Here is a 24,758-nt window from a genome sequence, read left to right on the forward strand (position 1 = left end):
CGCGTAAATCCCGGGGCTTTGCTTGGGAGGCATGGTGGGGGGTGTGGCGGGGGGTGCGGCATTCAGGGGACGGGGCCGTGGGCGTGGTGCCGGCCCGGGGCGTGGTCGAGGCCTCCAAACCAGCCCCTGGGCTGAAGGTGGGGGGGATTTAGTTAGGACTGGGGGGTGGGTTAGGTAGGGGAAAGGAGGTGAAGGTGGTGTGGGGGGGGGGGGGAGGCGCTGGGAAAAAAGTTCCCTCCGAGGCCGTTCTGATTTCGGAGCAGCCTCAGAGGGAACGGAGGCAGGCTGCTCGGCGCGTGCAGGTTGCACAATTTTGCACCCCCCTGGGCGCGCAGACCCTGGATTTTTTTCTCAAGCTTTTCAGTAAATTCATAGGACCCATCTGCCTTTCCTACTACAACAGGAATGCCTTTTCAGTTAAGTTTTCCAAACTCTTACCCAGACAATACCTCGCAGATAGGTCCTGCTTCATTCAAGTTGACAGTCACGTTTTCCCATCTGGTTCATCAGTCAAGACCTCAGTCAAGTTTTCCGAACTTTTACCAGACCCTACCTAGAATACAGGTCTTGCTTCTCACTTTTACCTCAAGCTTTTAGCTCCTGGTCACGGAGGAGTAGTTTCCATCATTACTTTTTATTTTCTTTCTTAGCTTTGCCTGCTATATATCTGGAAGACCATAGTATGTATATGTTAAATTTGATCCCAGTTCCAGTAACCCTTGTTTGAAGTAAAGCTTCCGTTTTATGCTTCCCTCGTTTTGCTGTAAACAGATTTGATATGTTCTTTTTGCACATGAATTTCGGTATATAAAAGTTCAAAGCAAATAAATAAATAACATGCGCGCGGCATGTTATAAAATCGGGCGTAGATTTGTTCGCGCAACCCGGCGCGAACTAATCTACGCCCGCGCATAACTTTAAAAATCTACCCCTATATATCTGGTAGTGATCTTCAAGGGAATGATCAAACTCTTGATAGTTGGGAATTTCTGAGTTTAATTTAAAAGGCTGATTTTTTCAATTTTATTTTACGTATTAAAGTGACACCTGCCTATAAATTAAAGGATGAAATTAGGTGGGTGGGAGAGGGGTGGGAGGATTGGGAAATACAAACACACAAACTTCTGTTTGTTGCCTGCCTACCTATTTAAAACAAAACACACAAACTTCTGTTTGCTGCCTGACTTTCTTACTACTATTTAAAACAAAACATAAGAACACATTAAATAATATACCACAATAGTTTACGTTTCCTCAATACTTTTAAGTTTTAAACATTTCTTCAAGTAGTACTTACTGATTCTTTCCAGCCAGCAGCAAGGTGATCCTCTCCTCTCAGTGATCACACTGGATTCATAAGTTAAGTTTTTTGATATATATGCGCATCAAAGTTTTTAAATGTTTTACAACTGAAAATTGGGAAATATTCAGGCTCATATCATCGGTAGCACTGTTTATAAGTGTTAAGTCACATTGTACCAGATAAAGTCTTTCTTCTACAAAAATAATTTAAAAATCATTTAAATGTTTGCTATTGAGAATTGCACATTAAGTTTGAGTATTTAAAAAATCTTTATTACAGGATAAACAAAATATAAGCTTAACCTAAGACTGACTTATGTAGATATATCTGATGAATATTCACTGGGATATCATGCAAATCAGATCATGTGTACTCTTTTAGAACTGGAAGTGAATACCCCTGCTTCAGACATATATGTTGCACCTACCTCCTGGAATATAGACTATATGGTACAAGAGTAATATAAATCCCAGAATACAATAACATTACCATGATGATGGTGAAAACTGGATTGTATCAACCTCATAATGTATTCTAATAGCAAACATCTTTGTTTTCCTCTCCTTATTTTGCTTCGCCACCTTTTTGGTTAAGATCAAATGTAAGCTCTGAGCATGTGCTAAACATAGTCCCTTTTTTGTCTTAGATTAAGAACCTGTAAAATTTGGGCAGTTAACATCCTGCCAACCCCTTTAGGGAACTGAAATAGCACTTTGAAGAAAGATTAAACCTCCCATTTAAAATAAAAATTCTTCTACTTTCATATCATGTCATGTCATAATGTCTTCAAAAGTAAGAAAAAGCCAGACAGTAAATTAAAATTTGAGATTTTCTCTCTTGACCATAATTTCATGGACTGGTCTTTGGTTTTCATCTCTGTGAGGTAATGCCTGTGATATAAGACACAAGGTCCCAATTCTGAACACAAGTATTTAACTTATCATGCATTTTTCTTCAACTCTGTTTCTCAGAATTGGAGGCACAATGTGCCACAACTTATCAAAGTTTGATGACATTTGTCATAAAAGGGATGAGGTTTCTGATTATTTTTTGTTTCTGGGGCTCAAAACAACATTAGGGTCACTGCCTGATAAAATCTACATAGGGATTAATATGTGGATGAACATAACATGCCAAATCATCTTGATTAGCTTCTTTCATTTACAACTGGTACTGATGTGAAAATGTTTAAAGTACAGTAATACAAGGATGTTTATTAAATAATTCAGAAAATCAAAACCCTGTTGAAGTACAAGCAAACAGAAGTATACAAAATAATTTACTCTAACTTTATTCTCTTTGTTTTGATTCTCTACTTTCTAGGATCCCCAGTAACACGGCTTCGGCCTCCAATAATGTTGTATCTGTATGTGCTCCAAGGAATCTTGAGGCAAGTTCCAAATCCACCAGTTTCAGCCGCACTCTGGTTCCTTTTTGATATTTCCTAGCAACACAAAAGAAAAGTATATTTTTTTCGAAACTACTGCACCTGAGAAATACATTTCATCTGCGGCAGCAATATAACGTATGTGGTAACAAGGTAAAGCATTTTACACACTTTTCGTACATTAAGGTTTAAGGTTTATTTGATTCTCTATACCGTCATATCATTTGGGACCTTCATAACGGTTTACAAACGTTTAGCAGGAAAGTACAGTAATGTTAATGGATATGTAGTAACCATTTAGCAGGAATTTAGGATATAGTAGATGTAAGAGATAAAGTAGGAGATATGTATGAGATATGTTAAACATTTAGTAAGGAAAGTACAGTAATGTTATATGAGAGAACAATGATGATATAGTGGTGGAGAGATAGTAAAGGAGTGACAACAGCAATAGTAAGGAAAGTACAATAATGCTGTAGGAGAGTACGATGATGCTGTTGGAGAGTACAATAATGATATAGTAGAGGAATGATAACAATAATGGTATAGTCAGGGAATGCTAACAGTAATAGTATATGTTAGGGGGGAATTGGTAATAGCAGTTAAAATCTAAATATTATAGGCTAAAATATATAAATAACAGAAGACAAACAAATCATGGGATCGCATTTGAATAGCATATCTGTGAGTTCAACAAAGTAGGTAATAGTAGTTAAAATCTAAAAATTATGGCTAAGATATATAAATAATGGAAGACAAACAAAACGTGGAATCGCATTTGAATAGCAAGTCTGTGAGGTCAACAAAGTAGGTAATAGCAGTTAAAATCTAAATATTATAGGCCAAAATGTATAAATATCAGAAGACAAACGAATCGTGGGGTCACGGTTGAATAGCATATCTGTGAGGTCAACAAAGCAAGTGCAGAAGGTTGTTCATTGTTTTCATGGCTGTTTACAAATATTTAACAATGAGAGTACGATGATGATATGGTAAAGGAGCGATAACAGCTATAGTATATGTCAGAGGTAAGGATTTGGTTATAGCAGTTAACATCTAAAATTTTCTTGACTAAAATATCTATATATCCAAATCTAGTAACAAGTCGTGGTAGAGCAATTAGGTGCAAAATGTTGATCACTGTTTTGCTGATACCATCATTGTGTCTAATACTGTCCGCTTATCCGATACCTTCTTTGTAAGCTTGTCAGAAAAGCCAGGTTTTGAGTAGTTTTTTTTGAAGAGTTTTGTATCATTTTGTAGCCTTATGTTTTCTGGGAAAGTGTTCCAAAGGTATGGTCCTGTATTGAAGTCGCTCTTTCTCTGACTGTTGTGAGGTTTGCTGTGGAGATTGGGGGAATTGCTAGTAGGGCTTTGTTTGCTGATCTCGTGTTTCGCTGGGGATGATGCTTTTGGAATAGTGTTTTTAGGCAGTTGGGTTCGTCTTTGTGTATGGTTTTGTGAATTATTGTGAGCAATAATACACATTGTGGGGCAGATTTTTAAAAAATACGCGAGCGCGAACAAAAGTACACTGGATTTTATAAGATACGCGCGTAGCCGCGCGTATCTTATAAAATCCGGGGTCGGCGCGCGCAAGGGGGTGCACATTTGTGCAACCTGCGCGCGCAGAGCCCAGCGCGAGCTGCATGTTCCCTCCGAGGCCGCTCCGATTTCGGAGCGGCCTCGGAGGGAACTTTTCTTCGCCCTCCCCCCACCTTCCCCTCCCTAACCCACCCGCCTATCTAAACCCCCCACCCGCCTATCTAAACCCCCCACTTACCTTTGTCGGCAAAGTTACGCCTGCTGAAAGCAGGCGTAACTTTGCGCGTGTCGCCGGCAGCCCCGCTCCGTCCTCTGGTCCTTGGGGCTGGTCCGGAGGCCTCGACCACGCCCCCGGGCCGGTGCCACGCCCCCAGGCCCGCCCCCGAAACACGCCCCCGAAACGCTGCGTCGTTTCGGGAACGCCCCCTCCCACCCCTTTTCGAAAGCCCCGGGCTCTGCACGCACTTTTAAAATCCGCCCCAATATGCAAACCAATACCAGCTAAATCCCGCAACCCAAGTCTTTATTGATCTTTCAATTCTTTTCCCACTACAAGCCTCCCAAGCACATCCAAAAATTGTTGCAGTGAGAGCATCTTCCACCTCCATTGATAGGCCATGTCAGGTCTGGTCATAGCCCTCTAATTCTTACAAGACCATTACTTAATCAAATAGGCCCCAATTTTTGTCTTATTACTGAGTTTGGTAATAATCCACACTGCCATCAAATTCAGGGAGGCTGTTGCCCTAAATAGCTGTTTCCCTAAATAGCCTTCCATGCTCATAAATGTATGGGTTTAAACCAAGGTCACACCATGTAGGTTATCCAACACTTCTTGGAAGCTTAATGCAATTCTACCATGCCACTGATGGTTGTAATCATGGCTCTATGCAGGATATCCCATTGCTTCTCTAGCTTCCTAGCAGATGAACATAAAAGATCTCATACTTAGTTCATACTCCCCTCCACGTCTTACTACCAATGCTTACAATAAAACACAATTTATGACAAGATGGACTATTTCTACTTAATTTATTCTTACTACCTCGGCACAAAGTACTTGTCTTATTACAATATATATGCATTTGTACTCTTGTACCTATCCTTATATTCTTGCTAACCATTTCACTCATTGGATTCTTCATTATTTACTATATGTTCTGTTCAACCTAGATGACTTAAGATCTACCTCTCGTCTTTAGCCATACTTGTATACATGCTCTGATTATAATTTTGAATGTCCTTTTAATTATCTGCCTTGAGACTAATTTAGGAAAAGGTGGACTATCAAATATTTATAAATAAATAAGTAAATAAAAACAGACTGCATTTTTAAGTCTTGCAGACCATCATATCTTCTGGTTGAAGGTGATTCTCAAGTGCAGTTTTTCTGTTTTTACTTTTTTTATTTTTTAGTCCAGCTTCCTTCTCCCGCTCCTTCATACAAACAGATCAATCAGAACCTGCCTCAATTTATATGCTGCCATCAGTCTTCAGTCACAGCCACTAGGAGGCCTTTCCCCCATTTATATTCCCTCACCTTTCTCCCTCTATAACCCAGTGATTGCAGAAACAGTTTTCAGGAGAAGCTACAGATTTCCTTTGGAGTCTCATACATGTACATTCTAGTTTTTGCAATCATTTGCAATCTGGTTTTTGTGCATCATTAATTTCAGGTATTTGAATCAATTTTGATAGGGACACAATAGTTAAATGCCTTCCAGGATCCTCAACCAGTAGAAATACCAACCAGTCAACGCAAATACAGAAGAATGTAGAGACTCCAATATGAATGTTATCATCCATCTTTGCTAGATATAGGGGTAGATTTTAAAAAGGTGTGCGCGCTACCTGGCGCGTGCACATGTACACCCGATTTTATAACTTGCGCGCAAATGTGCACCTTGCGCGTGCCAAGCTGTGCTGCCTTCCCCTGTTCCCTCCCAGGATGCTCTGAAATCGGAGCAGCCTGGAAGGGAACTTCCTTTCCCCCTAATCTGACCTTCCCATCCCTTCCCCTAACCTTTCCTCCCCCTAGCCCTACTCTAACCCCCTCCCAAAATTTTTATTTTATATTTTGCGCCTACTGGCAGGCTGCCAACACACAATCCTTCAACACAGCAGCAATGGCCAGCTCTGGAGCGCCCTGCCCCTGCCCCTTTGGTAAAGCTCCGGGACTTATGCGTGTCGCCAGGCCTTTTTAAAATAGGCCTGGCGCGCGTAACCTTTTAAAAATCCGGCCTATAGTATCCTTGCAGTACAGAAAGATTTCCAAAACCTAGGAAAGAAGATTAGACACATGGCAAAGACTATTGCCTTTTCAGAAGTATTACCTGTTCATGGAAAGGGGAAGGAAAAGCTCTACCGTATAGATAACTTCAATATCTGGCTCAAAACATGGTGTAAAGCAAGTGGCTTTGGTTACATTGGTGGCTGGAGCCGTGTATGAAGCAGTACAAGTTTATATTGTAAGAAGTCAGAGCATTTATCAGGCATTTAAACTAGAAGACGGGGGTGGCAAGAGGTGGCCAATGAAATTGCCATGTCATCCTCAAGCAATACAGGAATTGGGAGAAGAAAGCAATAAAATCAATTGGCTCAAAATAGCAGAAAATAATGATTAGGAAGAGCAGCAATCCTAGGAAGAAGATTTGGAAAGCTATGACTACAAATGCTCATAGTCTGGGCAATAAAATTCCAGACCTGCAGGCCTTAATGGTAGAAATTGACTTGGACATAGTTGTTGTTACAGAAATCTGGTTCAGTGAGTCTCATTATTGGGATATGGCCATCCCTGGCTATAACTTGATAAGGAAGAACAGAGAGGACAGAAAAAGGGGAGGAGTAGCTCTGTGTCAAAAACAATATCCAAGCAACAGAATTGCAAGGGATGTGCGGTAGAGAAGAAGCATTATGGACAGTTCTAAAAAAAAAAAAAAAAAGGTGATACTTCCATTTTTACTGGTGTGGTCTACAGACCTCCGACTCAAACAGAAGAACTAGACAGAGATCTGATTGAATACATCCAAAAGGTGGGAAAGAAGGGAGAAGTGTTGCTTGTTGGAGATTTTAATCTGCTGAATGTAGACTGGAAAATCCCTTCTGTGGAATCTACCAGAAGTAGAGAGGTAGTAGATGCAAGGGGATCTGTTCAAACAAATGGTAATGGAACTCACAATCTAGTGCTCAGTAACTGGGACAATGTCTCTAATGGCTGGTTGGATGCCCACCTGAGTACCAGTGATCATCAGACAATATGGTCTGATATCGCAAATAAGATACAGGGAGGTCACACGAAGACCTGAGTTTTGAATTTAATAAATACGGACTTCGTCAAAATGGGGACGTTCCTGAAGGTAGAACTAAAAGATTGGGACAAAATGAGAAAGATGGAACAACAGTGGGCCAAACTAAAAGGAGCAATTACAAAGGCAACAGATGTATATGTCAGAAAAGTAAACAAAAATAAGAGGAATAAGAAAGTGATCTGGTTCTCAAAAGAGATGGCTGAAAAACTAAAGGCAAAAAGACCACCATTCAAGAAGTATAAAGCATCCCAAAAAGAGAAACATGGAAAAAATATCTGGTGAAACTGAGGGAGACTAAAAAGAAATCACGAAAGCAAAAGGTCAGGCAGAAGAAAGGCTGCCAAAGAGGTAAAGTGAGGGACAAAACATTTTTCATATATATCAGAGAAAGAAGAAAGGTCCAAAATGGTATAGTGAAATTGAAAGGTGACAAAGATCAATGTGTGGAGCGTGATGAAGAAATGACAGAAATATTAAACAAATACTTCACTTCAGTGTTCACTAAAGACGACCCTGGAGAAGGACCATTGCTGGTTGATAAGACCATAGTTGGTGACAAAGTAGACAAAACCCATTTAAGAAGAGAATGTATGAGGTTCATCTCAGGATACTGAGAGCGCTCAGAAATATGCTGGCAGGTCTGCTGAAAGACCTGTTCAATAGATCCCTGTAAACAGGAGAGATGCCCTGAGATTGGAGGTGGTCCTGCTTCACAAGAGTGGCAACAGAGAGGAGGCTGGAAACTAGAGGCCGGTTAGCCTCACCTTGGTGGTGGGAAAATTAATGGAGACGCTGCTGAAGGAAAGGATAGTAAACTATCTATAATCTGGTGGGTTGCTTGACCCAAGGCAGCATGGATTCACCAAGGGAAGGTCCTGTCAGAAAAATCTTATTGATTTTTTTGATTAGGTGACTAGAGAACTGAATCAGGGAACAGGGCTCAATGTGATTTACTTGGATTTTAGTAAAACTGATATGGTTCCATGGTGGAGGCTTTTGAACAAAATGAGAACCTTGAGAGTGGATGCCAAAGTGGTTTGCAAACTGGTTAATTGACAGGAGACAGTGTTTAATGGTAAATGGAACCTACTCTGAAGAAAGAATGGTGTTAAGTGGAGTGCCATAGGGATCAGTTTTGGGACTGGTTCAGTTTGATATCTTGGTGAGCAACACTGCAAAAGGGATAGAAGGTAAAGTTTGTCTATTTGCAAATGATACTAAGATCTGCAACAGAGTGGACATGTCTGAAGGAGTAGAGAAAATTAAAAGTTGTTTAAGAAAGCTTGAGAACTGGTTGAGTATTTGTCAGCTGGGACTCAATGCCAAGAAGTGCAGTCATGCATCTGGGGGGGAGGTGTGGTAATCCAAAAAAGATGTATGTGATTGGTGGTGAAAGACTAATGTGCACTGACTGGGAGAGGGACCTTGGGGTGACAGTGTCTGGTGATATGAAGGTGGAGAAGCAATGCAACAAGCTAGAAGAATGCTTGGCTGCATAGAGAGAGGTATTACCAATAAAAAAAAAAAAAAGGAGGTGGTGATGCCCTTGTCAGGTCCTTGGTGAGACTTCACCTTGAGTACTGTGTTTAATACTGGAGCCTGTATCTCAAAAAGGACAGACACGGGAAGGAGGTGAGTGACCAAAATGGTATGGGGTCAGCATCATGAAGAGAGGTTGAAGGATCTGAATATGTATACCCTGGAAGAGAGTAGGTGCAATGGAGATATGATACAGACCTTCAGATACCTGAAAAATCCTAATGATGCACAATCATTATACCTTTTCCATCCTAAAGAAATTAGTAGAACTAGGATTCATGAAATGAAACTCCTCGGAGGACAACTGAGAACCAACGTCAGGAAATATTTCTTCACGGAGAGGATGGAAGATGCCTGTAATGCCCTTCCAGAAAAGGTGGTGAAGACAAAAATAGTAAAAGAATTCAAAGGGGCAGGGGATAACACTGAGGATCCCTAAAGGTTAGAGAATGGACATGAAGAAAAGAGTGCATTGGGGTATCTTGCTGGTGCGGTTGTTACTATCCTTAAGCAATAAGTCTTGATACTGTTGATGCAACGCCAACATTGCTCTCTGTTTCAACGGTAGGGGGAAAAAGGGGAATTGGATTCAGACAATAACCAACGAGCACCCAGACTTTCACAGTCTGGGGAGCAAATAAGCATGGGAGTAACTTGCCGATGTGGCTGTTACTACTATTAACCAATGAGCTGGATACTTTTGATGGAACAGTTGAGTGACCTGCAATAAATTAATGTTGAACCTCAGAAATTTGAAATTCTATGGACTGGTCAGTCCCCTCCAAAAGATCTATAAGAGGCATTTTTCTTTACTCTTACTATTTGAGGCTAATAATTTGGGGATCCAACTATATTCCTCTAACTTTGAAAGGTGAGTTGAAGCAGCTAAGTCTGCTTTTTACAAATTTAAAATGGTGAGGTGCTTAAAATATATTTTGGACTTGGCTGATTTTTCCATTGTGATGCAGTCTCTGTTGTTTTAATTACCATCAATTATTGCAATGCTGTGAATTTGGGTCTTCTGAAATCACTGTTTAGGGTGTTGTAATTAGTGCAAAATGCAGTGGTCAGATTTGTGATAAGGTACAGATCCCAGGATAAGATTACTCAAATTGTGAGATTTACACTAGTTACCTATTGCCAACTGGGTCATATTAGGGGACATTATCAGTATTTGAAAGAGATTTTGCTCTCATTTGTTACTATTTGTTTTGCTCGTTTGGAAAAGCACTTCTTGCAGTTCCATTTTACCGGCTTTAACATGTGTTTTTAAGTGGATGTTAAAACATGCTTACGTAAGGGCCATTCCAAGTTTTTCCAAATAGTCCACCAGTTTGCCCAGTAAATATCGAGGTCTTCCAGAGCCCTTTGGTTCTTCATCCTGCTTACCCCCCAGCTGACCTGGACCTCTCGCCCTGTCCTGAAAGCCCTAAAATGTGACAGCTACAGACTTGCTCCTCATCAGGAATAGCAGTAAAGTTACTTGGCTAACAAGTCAATGCGTGCTGCAGCCTCCAATTTTAAAATACGCAGTTATGTGTGCGTTGGCCCCACCCCTTTTCCACCCCCTTATTTATGGCACACACACAGGTTTACACGTGCAAAAATCGCGGCTTTTTAAAATCCATGTTGCTCGTTGCATGGCCCACATGTGTGTGTATATGGGCATTTCTGCATGAACAACAATTTTAAAATCGATCTCAGACACTGAATTATTAATATCAATAGCACACAATGCAAAGTTGATCTACAATTAATATAAATAAGTTGAAAAATGAAACTCTGGCATTTACAACTTTTTAAAATCACTGTGAATGACACCCATTAAAGTTTTAAGGAAACAATTTCACAAATAGCATATGATTCCCAGAGGGCAAGCGAATCCAATTCAGCATCCTGGAATTTCCTTATATTTTATGAGAATTTCGGAAACTGGACAAGTTCACTTGATATTCTGTCAGTATTCAAAGGAGCCACAGAACTAATAAAAGGGTTTGATATTGAGATTTTGCATACAGAGTTCTTATGGTAACAATAAATGATTTTATTCCATCTTTACCATTATGTTGTAAAAGAATAGTTCTCATACCCCCACAAGATCACCAAGATTCTCTGAATTATCATCAGACATAAGTTTAAATTCCATAGCTGCCTGGTGATATCTTCTCAGTTTTCTGGTTAAAAATACTTTTTATTAAATTAAGCTGGAATATAAAGCCTAAAACATGTTCTTACTGAAGCTGATTTTCTCAGCTAATCAGCTGACATTTTTCAATAACTATCCTACTGTCTGATGCCATCAGTTCTGGTAACAACAGATCCTGACCTTTGTATTCGCTTTCATTAGATTCTCCCTCTTCGAGATCTATAAGCAGAAAAAGAAATATTCTAATCAAGGCTGAAAAACATTTCAGGCATTAGGATGCTTAAAATTCTGCACCTGTTGCTGGCCCAGGCACGTGAGGAGCAGTGGGTGCGAAGTTGCTACTGTGGGCCTGGATAGGAGAATAGCCACTGCCACAGTGCGAGAGGAGCTACTGCAGGGGTCGAGAAGGAAAGGAACGGCAGCAGATTATTCAGAGGCTAAAAGGAGGAAAAAAATGGCAAGGAAGTCAAAATAAAAAGCAAAATAAAAAAAAGGCAAAGAGAAACAAAATTTGAAAAGAAAAAGCTATATAAACATTTTTTTCGTACTGGATCATAAAAATTAAAGTTGGAATCCAAGTTTTCTAAAAATGTTTCCACTCGAATATTTTAACCAATAAACAATGCAATGAGGTCACAGAGCAGAGGCAAACACAAAAGCCTCAATTTTACACAGTGGCATCCTCTAAATACTCTCACTCCAGGGCACACTTTCTAAAAAGTTAGTATGCCTTGCCGAATGCTCTACCAGGCATTAAATCTAATTAAGCCCAAAACATTAGGAGTGAATATAGCAAAAATAAAAGAGAGTAAGATGGCTTAAGAGTTTCTAGAGAAATCTTTCTGCAGTCTGAAAAACATTTTGCTGATCTACTGCAGCAGAGGGTATCACACGAAGAACTAACGTGTCATTAAAGGGGAGGACAATATATCACTAAGTCATTGGTAACATTGCTATTATCTGTTCAAAAAAAGTATAGCACTAGCTACAGAAAGCAGTTGGCAATTAACGACTGTGTAAATTTTATACTCCAAGACTTAGTCTATCTATCAGCCTAGTGACTAATTAATTACCTTAATGTTAGAGAATGTGAGATGTCGGATCATCAAAAACAAAAAAATGGAAAAACAAAAAAGAAAAAAAGAAGCTTTTACCTATATTAAACAGACAATATGCTAATGCATGGGGATGGGACATGCAATATTTTATTTCTGATAAAATTCAGTAGTCATAATAAAATCCTTCAGAGAACTAATCACTTCTCTCTGGGTGCAATTGTGCTAACCTTTGTGTAAATAGTGAGAATAAAACTTTTGGAAATAACATGCAGCAAAAATCTCTCTTACTGCACAGACTGAATAAAACATGTTCTGTAAGTACCCTCTAAGCGTCCTATTAGAGAGAGAGGAGGCCTTTTATTCACTAACAAGTTTATTGCATCCCAGAACTATTATTTTTAATTTGCTGGTGCTCACTGATACAATTGTGAATTGGATAGCTTCCTCATTTAAGCCTCCAGAACTTCTCACAGATTAGGTCCTGCCCGCCTCTCTCTACAACTCAGACACCCTGGCAAATGTCCTTGGCAAGGGGTTCACAGATGGTGGCTCCCTTCAGAAACAGTATACATGCACTGGAATCCCACCTGTAGGCACTGTAGTTGAATGATGGTTAGGACGTTCTTGCCCCCAAGGATTCTGGCTTGCTTTCCTGATGATATGAAAGTAGCAAGTGCTCATTAGTTGCAACAAAATTGAAACCTGTGGTGAATGGGAGGCCAAGCTTTACCTCAGTATGGGTGAAGAACCATTTAACAGTGGATAAGAGCATGAAAACTACATAAGTATTCCTTACAAGTTCTTTTGCATTAGTTATATAAACTTTATTGTAAATTCGAAACTCCACAACTTCTCAGTTAAAATGTCCACTTAGAGCAAAGTGATGTCCCCCGACACGGTCACCATGTTTCGCCCAACAGGCTTCATTGGGAGGGCCACAATAATTAATTCAGACAAGCTGGATATCCTATTTAATAAAGGAGTTACCCTGTTTTAGAGAAAAGATGAACTGACTGTGAACTCATAAAATAGCCTGAAGACCCTACTCTCCCCCTTTTTTTAAAATTTAGCTTGGACTGTTGCACCACCAACTACTTTAGTACTTTAGAGTTGATAGCCAATTGTCAGATGTGTGAGAAGACACGGTAGCCATTTTCTCGGTTTCTAGCAGGAATTACTTATTTTAAAATTGTATATACATCCTATTGATCAAAATACGCATTCAAAGCAGTTTACAAGGGCAGCATCACCTGCTTTAGAACAAAACATAAAAAAACCCCCAAACTAATCTCAGCTGATTCCATACTAATAAAGCATCTATCGTCACATGACACCCCACTGCCGTATGTCCTAAAAACCTATACATCAGCCAATTGCCCTACACAAACAGCACAAAACATTCATACAAAAAAAAAAGGCAAGAAAGGAAAGAGAAGACCAGAAAATCCACAAAACCAGAAGGCTCCTAGATTATAAATTGTTTAAATAAATAAATAATCACGTTCCTTTCTATTATCCTCCGACTCAGATTATTAACTTTTTGCTTCAGGTCAGAGGCACTGCTCTCTTACATTTTAAATTAAAATATCTGAAACACACCACTAAGAAAGAACTCTATCTTGAAAGTTTATAAAAAGACATGTGATATAAATGCAAGACCTGTTATTTCTGAATTAAATTATTTTATTGTACTAAGGGTGTGTGTGTATATATATATATATAGATAGATTTATATATCATTATTTATGTTATTTGCTTTGTACAAAGCTATTGATAAAGGCAGAATACAAGATTTTTAAATCAATAAACTAATTAATGCCATACACTCTTGTATGTAGACCAATGTCTGACCAATGGGATGCATTATAATATAACAAATTACTACACAACACCATAACGTGAGGATCCCACAAAGTATTAGCACTGCTTTTGATCCTTCTTTAGCATGTCATGAAACCATAAACATGATGACTAACAGTTCAGGAGAAAGTCAGCCTACATTTCTAGCATACCTTAGGGGCATATATTTGTAAAGAAAATCTTGAGAAGATAAACTGTGGCACAAATGCTGCAAACCTTAACTGGTGCTTAGGTATTATAATACAAACACAAGCCCAAAATAGTTTAATCATGCCTAATCCAATTATTAAAGAAAGTTTTCTACAGTCATGTCGCACCTGCTTATAAAAATGTACTGAAGAACATCAACCTACAGCATCTGACACAACTGTCAGTCTATGTGAAGCTGAGCATTGTGTTTTGTGACAGATGTTCCCTACAGCTAGAGAATTTTAGGATAAGAGATCAATAGAAGTTGCAGGGAAAGCGGAAACATGAATACTATTTGCAGTGGTTCCCATCAGCCAAGTTTAGAAGGAAAGGCAAATGATAGGCTGCCGCAGGCATGGTAATCATATATAAAACCCCTCATTATATCTAGGCACCAAAGCATTAATCCTTAAAACAACCATGGCTATCCTGTGTTTAAGGTAGAAGCTTTATGTAGAATCCACAGACAAAGTAGGTATTTAGTTATTTTCAAAAAGAAGGATAGTCCCAAAAAGATCAAAGTTCCAATGAAAAAAATTGAGAGAAATGAATATACCTTTCCTTAAAAGTATTACTCACTTTCAAAGTTAGTGTCAAAGGTGACATTCTACAAAAGAGGCATCTGTACCAGTGAAAGCTGTAAAAACTTACAGGAGGAAGGATATGGCTATACAGTACAAGTGCAAATTTGCTTATCTGTAATAGATGTTATCTGAAGAGAGCAGTTCACCAGTCACACAATCCTGCCTCTCCTTTTGAGTTGTTTTCTCCCTTGTCAATTCTATTATTTAGAATTGAAGAAAGTTGAAAGGCCATGGCAGCATGGTAACTACTGCATATATCAGTGAAATGAGTTTTCCAGAAAGCTTTGGAAGAATCTGTTCATTCAGCAAGGAGTGCAGTTAAAATTTTAAGAAAAAAGCCTGTGAACCTCAAGTATAATAATTACAAGTTCTTACCATGATACCCTTGTTTAATTGAAACCAGTCTTTTCTTATGTAATAAAAAGATTATTAATTAAACAATTCTATGTTTCTTGTACAACACAGGAAAAATAAGACTAATTTGAAATCAGTGTGTGACCCCCTATTTTCCTTAGCACAATTAATTGGCCAATTAGAATCTGGTGTTTAAATAATTGGATAAAAGTCAACTATCCTGCAGAGTAAATCTGCATGATGGAGTTTTGGCATCTGTTTTGTGTTTTGAGTTTGGTCTTTATCATAAAGGTTAGTGGGAACTCATTATGCCACGCTGAAAAAAAAATTAAGAGGACCTATGAAAAATGAGTAATTGATAATCATACGTCCCGAGTTACAAGGCCATTTCCAAAATATTTGGGACTTCTATCCACTGTCAGACAGACGGTTTACAAATGGAAAAAGTTGAATGCTACAGTGATTCTACCTAGGTGTGGCTATCCAGCCAAGATCATCCCAAGAGCAAACCAGAAAATCATCCACGAAGTTACAAAAAAACAAAGACTAACATCTGAAGATGGGTAGGTCTCTCTTATTATAGCTAATGTGAGGGTTCATGCGTCAACCACTAGGAAAAAACTGAAAAGGAGTGGTGTTCATGGGAGGATAGTTAGGAAGAAACCAGTGCTCTCACTTCAGGTTCACTGAAGAGCATCTGGATGACCCATAAGACTTGTGGAATAATGTACTCTGGACAGATGAGTCAAAAATTGAACTTTTTGGTCACAACAATCATTTTTTTTCAGCATAAACCAAACTTTGACTTCCCAGTAAGCACCTCAGGCATGGTGGTGGACCTAGATGGCTTGCTATCACTGGCGATACCATGAATTCTGCTTTTTATGAGAAAATCCTAGATGAAATATTAGGCCATTTATGAGCTGAAGCTGAGCTGAAAGTGATTTATACAGCAAGACTATAATTTTGAAATTTGAAATTTTTATATACCGGTATTAGTTGGGACATCATATCAGTTAACATAAAACGAATTAAACAAATTAAGCTTGGAAGTTACATGATAACAGGGAATGCAAGAACTGGGAGGGGGTAACAAAGAGCAGTTATGAAGAAAAGATTACAAAATAACTGTGGCCTCAATATGAGAAATGCATAAAAACACCAAGAGATGGTCAAAGAGTGGTGGATTTGAGGGATAGCTTATATAACCCTGAACCTTCAGTAAATCTACTACAGAATGGCTGAAGAAGAGGAGATTTTGTGTTTTTTGATTGGACAAATCAAAGTCCAGTTCTAAACCCTATTAAAATATTGTGGCAAGAACTCAAAGTGAGCAATTCATGCAAAGAAGCCCTCACATATCATAGAGTTGTAACAAGTCTGTATGAAAGAATGGGATAAAATTTATCAAGGGCAATGTGAGAATGATCACAGTTACAGGAAACATTTAGCTGAAGTTAATGCTGCTCAAATAAGGTGCCATCAGTTATTGGATAAAGAGTTTACATACTTTTTCACACAAGGATATTTACTATTTAATCTTTTTGTTGAATAAATAATCAAAATGTATCCATTATATCAGTTATTTATTCAACAGGGGTTATCTTTCTCCCTTATCAGGGTTTAGATTGGATCAAATTATGATATGAGTATAGACTGTATTAAAATATAAACCATCATAAGGGGTTCACAAACTTTCTCAGCACAGTATGTGACCCATGTGTGTGATTGGTTAACTGATGCCTTCAGAGAACACCTGTTATAAGTAAGTAACTTTGATTTTACTGAAGACAAGCAGCTCACCACAGTCAAACACCGTACTCCATAGCTAAAGGTGGTATTCAGCATAAAGAGAGGAACAATAATAGCTGATAATGGGTGGGAAATATTTTTGCTGGAAAAAGAAATTCATCTTTCAAATTTTTGTCTTTATTTATTTTTTAAAAACAAGGAAGACAACCCAAAATTATAAAATAGGTGATCAGAGGAGCAACTTCGTAGTGGGGGAAGGTGCTTTATGTCGGGGATATCATAGAGTTCAACAGGATAAGGATCCTGCAAGAAACTAAATACACAATCGAATCTTTATGGGTAGAAATCCCATGTGTGTTGGGGAAGAGTATAGCAATAGGAGTCTACTACCATCCACCTGGCCAAAATGATAAGATGGACGATGAAATGCTAAGAGAAATTAGGGAAGCTAACCAAATTGGTAGTGCAGTAATAATGGGAGATTTGAATTACCACATAGTACAAGAAGTGCAGGTAAATTGACAATCCTGACAAAGGACTCAAAGCGGACTTCCAAAAGTGAAATGGGTTTTTATTAATTCATTAGGCAGCTCCACTGATTTAAATCGCAAGTAGCTTTACGGCGTCCCCCGACACGGTCCCGTGTTTCGCCTAGGGCTGCATCGGGAGGGCTCGCCAGCAGGAATTCACATATGAAATACTGACAGCTGATGTGCTTGGTTTTGACATCAGCTGTCAGTATTTCATATGTGAATTCCTGCTGGCGAGCCCTCCCGATGCAGCCCTAGGCGAAACACGGGACCGTGTCGGGGGACGCCGTAAAGCTACTTGCGATTTAAATCAGTGGAGCTGCCTAATGAATTAATAAAAACCCATTTCACTTTTGGAAGTCCGCTTTGAGTCCTTTGTCAGGATTGTCAATTTACCTGCACTTCTTGTACTATGTGATATTGCCTCAAAGTGCAGTTTGCTCTAGCATGTACTTTTAGATTTGAATTACCCCAATATTGACTGGGTAAATGTAACATCAGGACATGCTAGAGAGGTAAAGTTCCTGGATGGATTAAATGACAGCTTTATGGAGCAATTGGTTCAGGAACAATGAGAGAGGGAGCTATTTTAAATCTCATTCTTAGTGGTGTGCAGGGTTCGGTGAGAGAGGTATGAGTGGTAGGGCTGCTTGGTTATAGTGATCATAACTTGATCAACTTTGAATTAATCACTGGAAGGGGACAATAAGTAAAGCCATAGCTCTAGCACTAAACTTTCAAAAGGGAAACTAATAAAATGAGAAAAATAGAAAAAAACCCTGAAAGGTGCATCTACAAAGGTTAAGAATGTACAAAAGGCGTGGACATTGTTAAAAAAAAAATACCATTTTAGAAGCGCAGTCCAGATGTATTCCATGTATTAAGAAAGGTGGAAGGAAGGCCAAACAATTGCTGATATGGTTAAAAGGTGAGATGAAAGAAGCTATTTTAGCCAAAAGATCTTCCTCCAAAAATTTGAAGAGGGATCCATTTGAAGAAAATAGGAAAAAGCATAAGCATTGGCAAGTTAAAAGTAAAACATTGATAAGACTGAATTTGAAAAGTAGTTGGCCATAGAGGCAGAAATTCATAATAAAAACGTTTTAAAATATATCAGAAACAGGAAGCCTGCAAGGGAGTTAGTTGAATTGTTAGATCAGTGATGCTCAAACTGGTCCTATGGGCCCACCCCAGCGAGTCGGGTTTTCAGGATACCCCTAATAAATATGTATGAGATGTATTTGCATGCACTACCTCCTGTATATGCAAATATTACTCATGCATATTCATTAACGATATCCTGAAAACCCGACTGGCTGGGGTGGGCCCATAGGACTTGTTTGAGTTACCTTGCGTCTAAGACAAAATATTCTTTGCTTCAAGGTTTACTAATGAGGATGTTGGGGAGATACCCATTCTGGAGATGATTTTCAAGGGTGACGATGCAGATGAATTGACCCAAATCACGGTGAACCTGGAAGATGTAGTAGGCCAGATTGACAAACTGAAGTATAGCAAATCATCTGGACTGGATGGAATACATCCCAGGGTTCTGAAAGAACTCAAAAAGGAAATTTTTAGACCAATTACAAGTAATCTGTAACATATCATTAAAAACATCTGTTGTACCTGAAGATTGCCAATGTAACCCCAATATATATATATAAAGGGCTCCAGAGGTGATCCAGAAAACTATAGACCGGTGAACCTGACTTCAGTGCTGGGAAAAATCGTGGAAAATATTATAAAGAATAAAATCACAGAACATAGACATGATTTAATGGGACATAACCAGCATGGATTCACCCAAGGGAAGTCTTGACTCACAAATCAGCTACATTTTTCTGAAGAGGTAAATAAGCATGTGGATAAAGGTGAACTGGTAGATAAGGTGCATTTGGATTTTCAGAAGGCATTTGACAAAGTCCCTCATGAGAGCCTTCTATGAAAACTAAAAAGCAATGGGATAGGAGGAGATGTTCTTTTGTGGATTGCAAACTGGTTTAAAGACAGGAAACAGAGAGTAGGATTAAATGGTCAGTTTCTACAATGGAAAAAGGTAAACAGTGGAATGTCTCAGGGATCTGTATTTGGACCGGTGCCTTTTAATATATTTATAAATGGTCTGGAAAAAGTTACTATGAGTGAGGTGATCAAATTTGCAGATGACACAAAATTATTCAGAGTAGTTAAATCACAAGTGGATTGTGATAAATTGTAGGAAGACCTTATGAGACTAGAAGACTGAGTGGCCATATGGCAGATGAAATATAATATGGACAAGTACAAGGTGACGCATAAAGGGAAAATTAACCCATGCTGAAGTTACACAATGTTAGGTTCCATTTTAGGGGTTAAAACCCAGGAAAAAGATCTGGGGGTCATAGTTAATATTACATTGAAAATGTTAGCTCAGTGTGCAGTGGCAGTCAAAAAAGCAAACATAATGTTAGGAATTATTAGGAAGGGAATGGCAAATAAAACAGAGCATGCCATAATGCCTCTGTATCGCTCAATTGTTAGGCTGCACCTTGAATACTGTGTGCAATTCTTATCGCTGCATCTCAAAAATATATAGTTGCATTGGAGAAAGTACAAAGAAGGGCGATGAAAATGATTTGGAATGGCTCCCCTATGAGGAAAAGATAAAGAGGTTAGGGCTGTTAAGCTTGGAGAAGAGACAGCTGAATGGGGAATAAGCTAGAGGTCTACAAAATCATGAAAGGACTTGAATGGGTATATAGGAAATAGTTATTTACTCTTTCAGATAATGCAAGGATTAGGGAGCATGTCATGAAATTAGCAAGTAGCACATTTAAAACAAATCGGAGAAAATTCTTTTTCATGCAACGCACAATCAAGATCTGGAATTCGTTTCCAGAGCATTTAGTTAAAGCAGTTAGTGTAGTTGGGTTTTAAAAAAGGTTTGGACAAGTTCCTGGAGGGGAAGTCCATAAACTGCTATTAATCAATAGGAATAGCTACTACTTGTTGCTGGCATTAGTAGCACGGGATCTATTTAATATTTGGGTGCTTGCCAGGTACTTGTGACTTGGATTGACCACTGCTGGAGACAGGATACTGGGCTTGATGGACCCTTGGTCTGACCAATATGGTATATCTATGTTCTTAGGTAAGTGCTGCCATGGTTCTAACTTTATGGGCCTTGGACATGCCCTCTAAGATCTGACCTGCTTGGGCTCAACAGGAGATGCAGTCTGATATCCAATTAAAAATTATATACTTTTCCACTCAAATCCCTGGCCTAATGAAGTCAAAAGAAACAAAATGCTAGGTATGTGTTGCGTTCGTGTCTCTTCTCGCCCCTCGCTCCACCTTCTCTACCTGGGATGCGACACCCTTCGGCTCTGACGGACAGATGCAGCCAAGGCTTCTCTCCACCTCTTGGTCCCGGTTCCCCCGGATTGGCCTGACGCTACGGATCCGCCATGTTCCTGATGACGTAAGGGCGTGCGCGCTCCAGACGTTGTACCAGCAAGGGCGCGAACCTCGGGGGCGTCCCCCCGGAGTGACGTCATCCATTTGCACTTTAAAAGGTCTTTGTTTGATAACCTCAAACGAGTTAGCAAGGACTCGAATCATATTTCTTGGTTACGATTCACCAAGCTACTCTGCTTTCAAACTTACCAGGAGTACCCGCTCCACGGGGGCTCCGCTCTCTCTTCTTGATTTCAGATTGCCAGAACACTCGGAAGACTCCTCATTGCCTGGAAGCGATCACGGACGTGAACACAGTGAGTTCTATTACATAAGAATCGGTACTCGCTCCACGAGGGCCTCCATTCCTATTTCTCTGCAGACTCCCTTCTGTCCAAGACGTTATCGCAGGTACGGAGATCAAGAGTTACATTGGCAAGATTGCAGATAGGAATAGGTACTCGCTCCACGAGGGCCCATGTTCCTAGAATCTTTTACAGACTCTCTTCTACTCTAGAAGCCATTTCATATACAGCAATTGTGAGTTCATCTTACAGACTGTTTGTGAGAACCAGTACTCGCCTATACTCCTGTTCCTGAATGTACTGAAGACTCTCTGTGGCACAGAGACCATTGCAGACATCTACTATTGTGAGTGTACCATCTTGTATCCAGTATACCCTGTCTACTCACCATTTCTAGTCTCTCTACAGCTCAGCGACTCAAGAGATTATATATTCCAGTATCAGAAGGACTTCAGCCTTGCCTGAAACTTCGACTCACTACTGCCACCACTGGTGGCCCAGCTTCCAGAACTATTTGTGTCTATTTCAATACTCTAGCCTAGCTGATGGTCCCTCTCAAGATCTCCACTTGAGGGCGCTGTTATCTGCCATCAGCCCAGGCATTCACCATTTTACTGAGGGTTCATTCTTCACACTAATAATACGGTATTATCAACTGCCACTCTGTGGGAACTACCACAGTAGATCACTAACTCCGCCTAAGGAGTATCATCTAGTGCTAGCCCCTCCCCTTGGGGGAGCAGCACAGAACAGTATATTCTCTAAGGGCTTTAGTAAGGGGTAATGCCTCTCAAGCAATCCATAGAATTAAGAACCTTTTTCCCTTTATGGAGATGTAGTCTTCAGAAAAATGTTGGAAGGACAATTCACTAATTAACATGAAAATCCATTGCGATCTTAGCCAGAATTCAGGATGTTTGCAGAACACCACTCTATTATGATGAAATCTGGTTTAAAGTTCATAAGTCATTATTATGGCCTAGAGTTCATTAAATCTGCAGGCTGAAGTGATCCCAATAAAAATGCAACCTTCCAGCTCAAGTACATGAGCAGCTAAAGCAGGGGTAGGCAACTTCAGTCCTCAAGTGCTACAAGCCAGTCAGATTTTCAGGATATCTATGATGGAATATGCATGTGATGCATGCAAATGTATTTTATGAATATTCAGTATAGCTATCTTGAAAACCAGACTTGGTTGCAGCACCCGAGGACTGAACCTGCTTTCTTCTAGTCTAGAGCAGTTTTCTCAACCAGTATTCCCTGGCACACTGGTGTGCCTTCAGACCAAATCAGGTATGCCATGAAAAAGTCATCACTGTCTGATGATAGGGCCCTGGCCAGCAAAGTGAGTTGTTTCCAGCATTTCACAGCAACAGGAGACACCAGCGGTAGCAAACATGTAGTAATTCTAGAGAACATGTAATCATACATGCCTCTTCTTCCTAGCTAATTAATAGATGCATGTAGCGCACAGATAGCTATGCCCTGCTTTGTGCAGTACACATAGCACACAGGCCCACTTGGTCTTCCTCCTCCTGAACTACCTCTGAGTTCTTCCAGCCTCTCTTATCCCCATGCTAAGTCAGACAGGAAAAGTGTGCACTGGGCAGCGAATGTGACCGAGTATTGAAAACAGAGCAGTGGAGGAGCTCTGGCAGTCACATATAGTAGCCAAGAACTTATTGAGCCAAACACACCAACTTCTCCCTTCTCTTGCACTTGAATATAGAGAGGGCTGAACCACTGTGATGGATTCATGTGCACTTCTGCCCTGTCTCCCTTTGGTTCAAAATTTGGAAGAGAGACTTGTGAGGCTTTCTATATTTTCCTAGCTCTTCTTATGGCCATATGAGTCCTCTCCATGTCTACACTGTCTGCTCTGTGGAGGCTGGTGTGCCACACAACATGTTTTCAAATGTAGGTATACATTGGGCTTCAGAAAGTCTAGCGTATCAAATAGGACTTTTATCAGCTGGGAGAGAACCTCACAATCTTACTGTTGAATTTTTTTGTTGAATAATCAAAATATATTCTTTGTGTCCGAGTTATTTGTTCAATGGAAGTTATCTTTCTTTCCTATCCCAGGATGCTGTGGGAAGCTTGGACAGGTGGTAAGGAGAATCTTCAACTGAAGCAAGACTAGAGGCTGTACAGAAACTGGGTTTCCTTCTACATGCTAATTACACATGTCAACTACACTGAAGTGAATCTTTTCTTTTAGGCCAGATTCTGAAAGATGTAGAAAGTATTCAAGCAGGTTTTGTGAGTGATAACAGGAAAAAAAAAATCTATGAACTCATACCAAACAGCAAATCTCCTCCGTTTAAAAACATAAGATCTCATGGTGGCTTTTTAGAAGACAAAAGGATTTTAGACTCCTTTTTGAAGAAACCAAGAGATTATATAACATTCCGCCCAACATCCAAGTTGTGAGGGCCAAAGATTGAAGGGTAGAGCAATGTCTCTTGGTTCCGTGTTATCAGAGCTGGAGAAGTTCCTACCTTGATTGGTTTCCAAGCAGTGGAAACCATATCTGTCTCAGCCTAAAAGGAACTATGAAAATAGTAGTTCACTTGTCCCTTCTGAGTTTTATTAAGGTTTTTACCACCAGAAGTATGAGAGAATCCATATAAAGAAACCTTGTTTCCCAATGAAGGGAGAAGGTATCTACCTTTTGATATCCTCCTGGAGCAGAAAACTTGTACTTTGCTGTTCCAGGATGTTACAAATAGATGTGCCCCACTCACAGAAGGCTCTTTTTACCACATCCTAATTCAAGGATCACTTGTGAGAGTTCAGATGTCATTTGAGTTTGTCTGCCAGGATGTTGTCTCTTACCGTCAGGCATGTGGTTCTAAGCACTATTTCAAGAGAGATGGTCCAGTTCCACAACTTGACAGTTTTTTGGCACAGGAGGATAGAATCTGTTCTTTCCTCCTTGTTACCCTTGTTGTCTGTTTGGAAGCTACCTGATTTCTGGAAACCATTAGAGCACTTATAACTTTCCATAGTTCTAGAAGTTCTCTGCTGAAGAGAACAAGGACCCTAGAAGCAAAGCCCTTGTAAATGAGTTTCTAATCCTAGGCTAGAAGCATCCATAATTAAAACAATTTGATGAGGAATGAGTGAGAAGCATAAATCCCAGGTCAAATTGGAATTTAGGAGAGCCATCAAGACAGAAAGTCTCTGAGTTCCTCACTGCAGGCCTGGCACAACCGGGTGTGCAAACCAGGCAATTGCACATGGCGGCACAGTCAGGGGTGGCGTCGGAAGCAGGTAGAGGCCTGTGCTAGCGCCGGTGGACCCGATCCCACTGATGGTGGAAGAAGCCCATCTTGCAGCTGCTTCTCAGGTACTGGCCCCACGGTAATTCAAAGTGCTAGCAATTCCTGTGTTCTCAACTCGCAAGAGATGAGAATACAGGAAGTGGTAGCACCACAAGTGTTGAATTATCATGGGG

General features: G+C 39.8%; 1 protein-coding gene across 1 annotated transcript in view; it reads right to left on the reverse strand.

Moving 5' to 3' along the window:
- Nucleotides 1–1,553: 1,553 nt before the first annotated feature.
- The window catches only part of MRPS28 (mitochondrial ribosomal protein S28), a 368,806-nt gene continuing 345,601 nt past the window's right edge, over nt 1,554–24,758 (reverse strand). The window contains exon 3 of the mRNA XM_029591534.1: nt 1,554–2,747. Coding sequence (XP_029447394.1) covers nt 2,594–2,747 — 154 coding nt within the window. The 3' untranslated portion in view covers nt 1,554–2,593. The remainder of the gene's footprint in view (nt 2,748–24,758) is intronic.

This window comes from Rhinatrema bivittatum, chromosome 2, assembly GCF_901001135.1.
Source record: "Rhinatrema bivittatum chromosome 2, aRhiBiv1.1, whole genome shotgun sequence".
In the NCBI taxonomy this organism is placed as follows: domain Eukaryota; kingdom Metazoa; phylum Chordata; class Amphibia; order Gymnophiona; family Rhinatrematidae; genus Rhinatrema; species Rhinatrema bivittatum.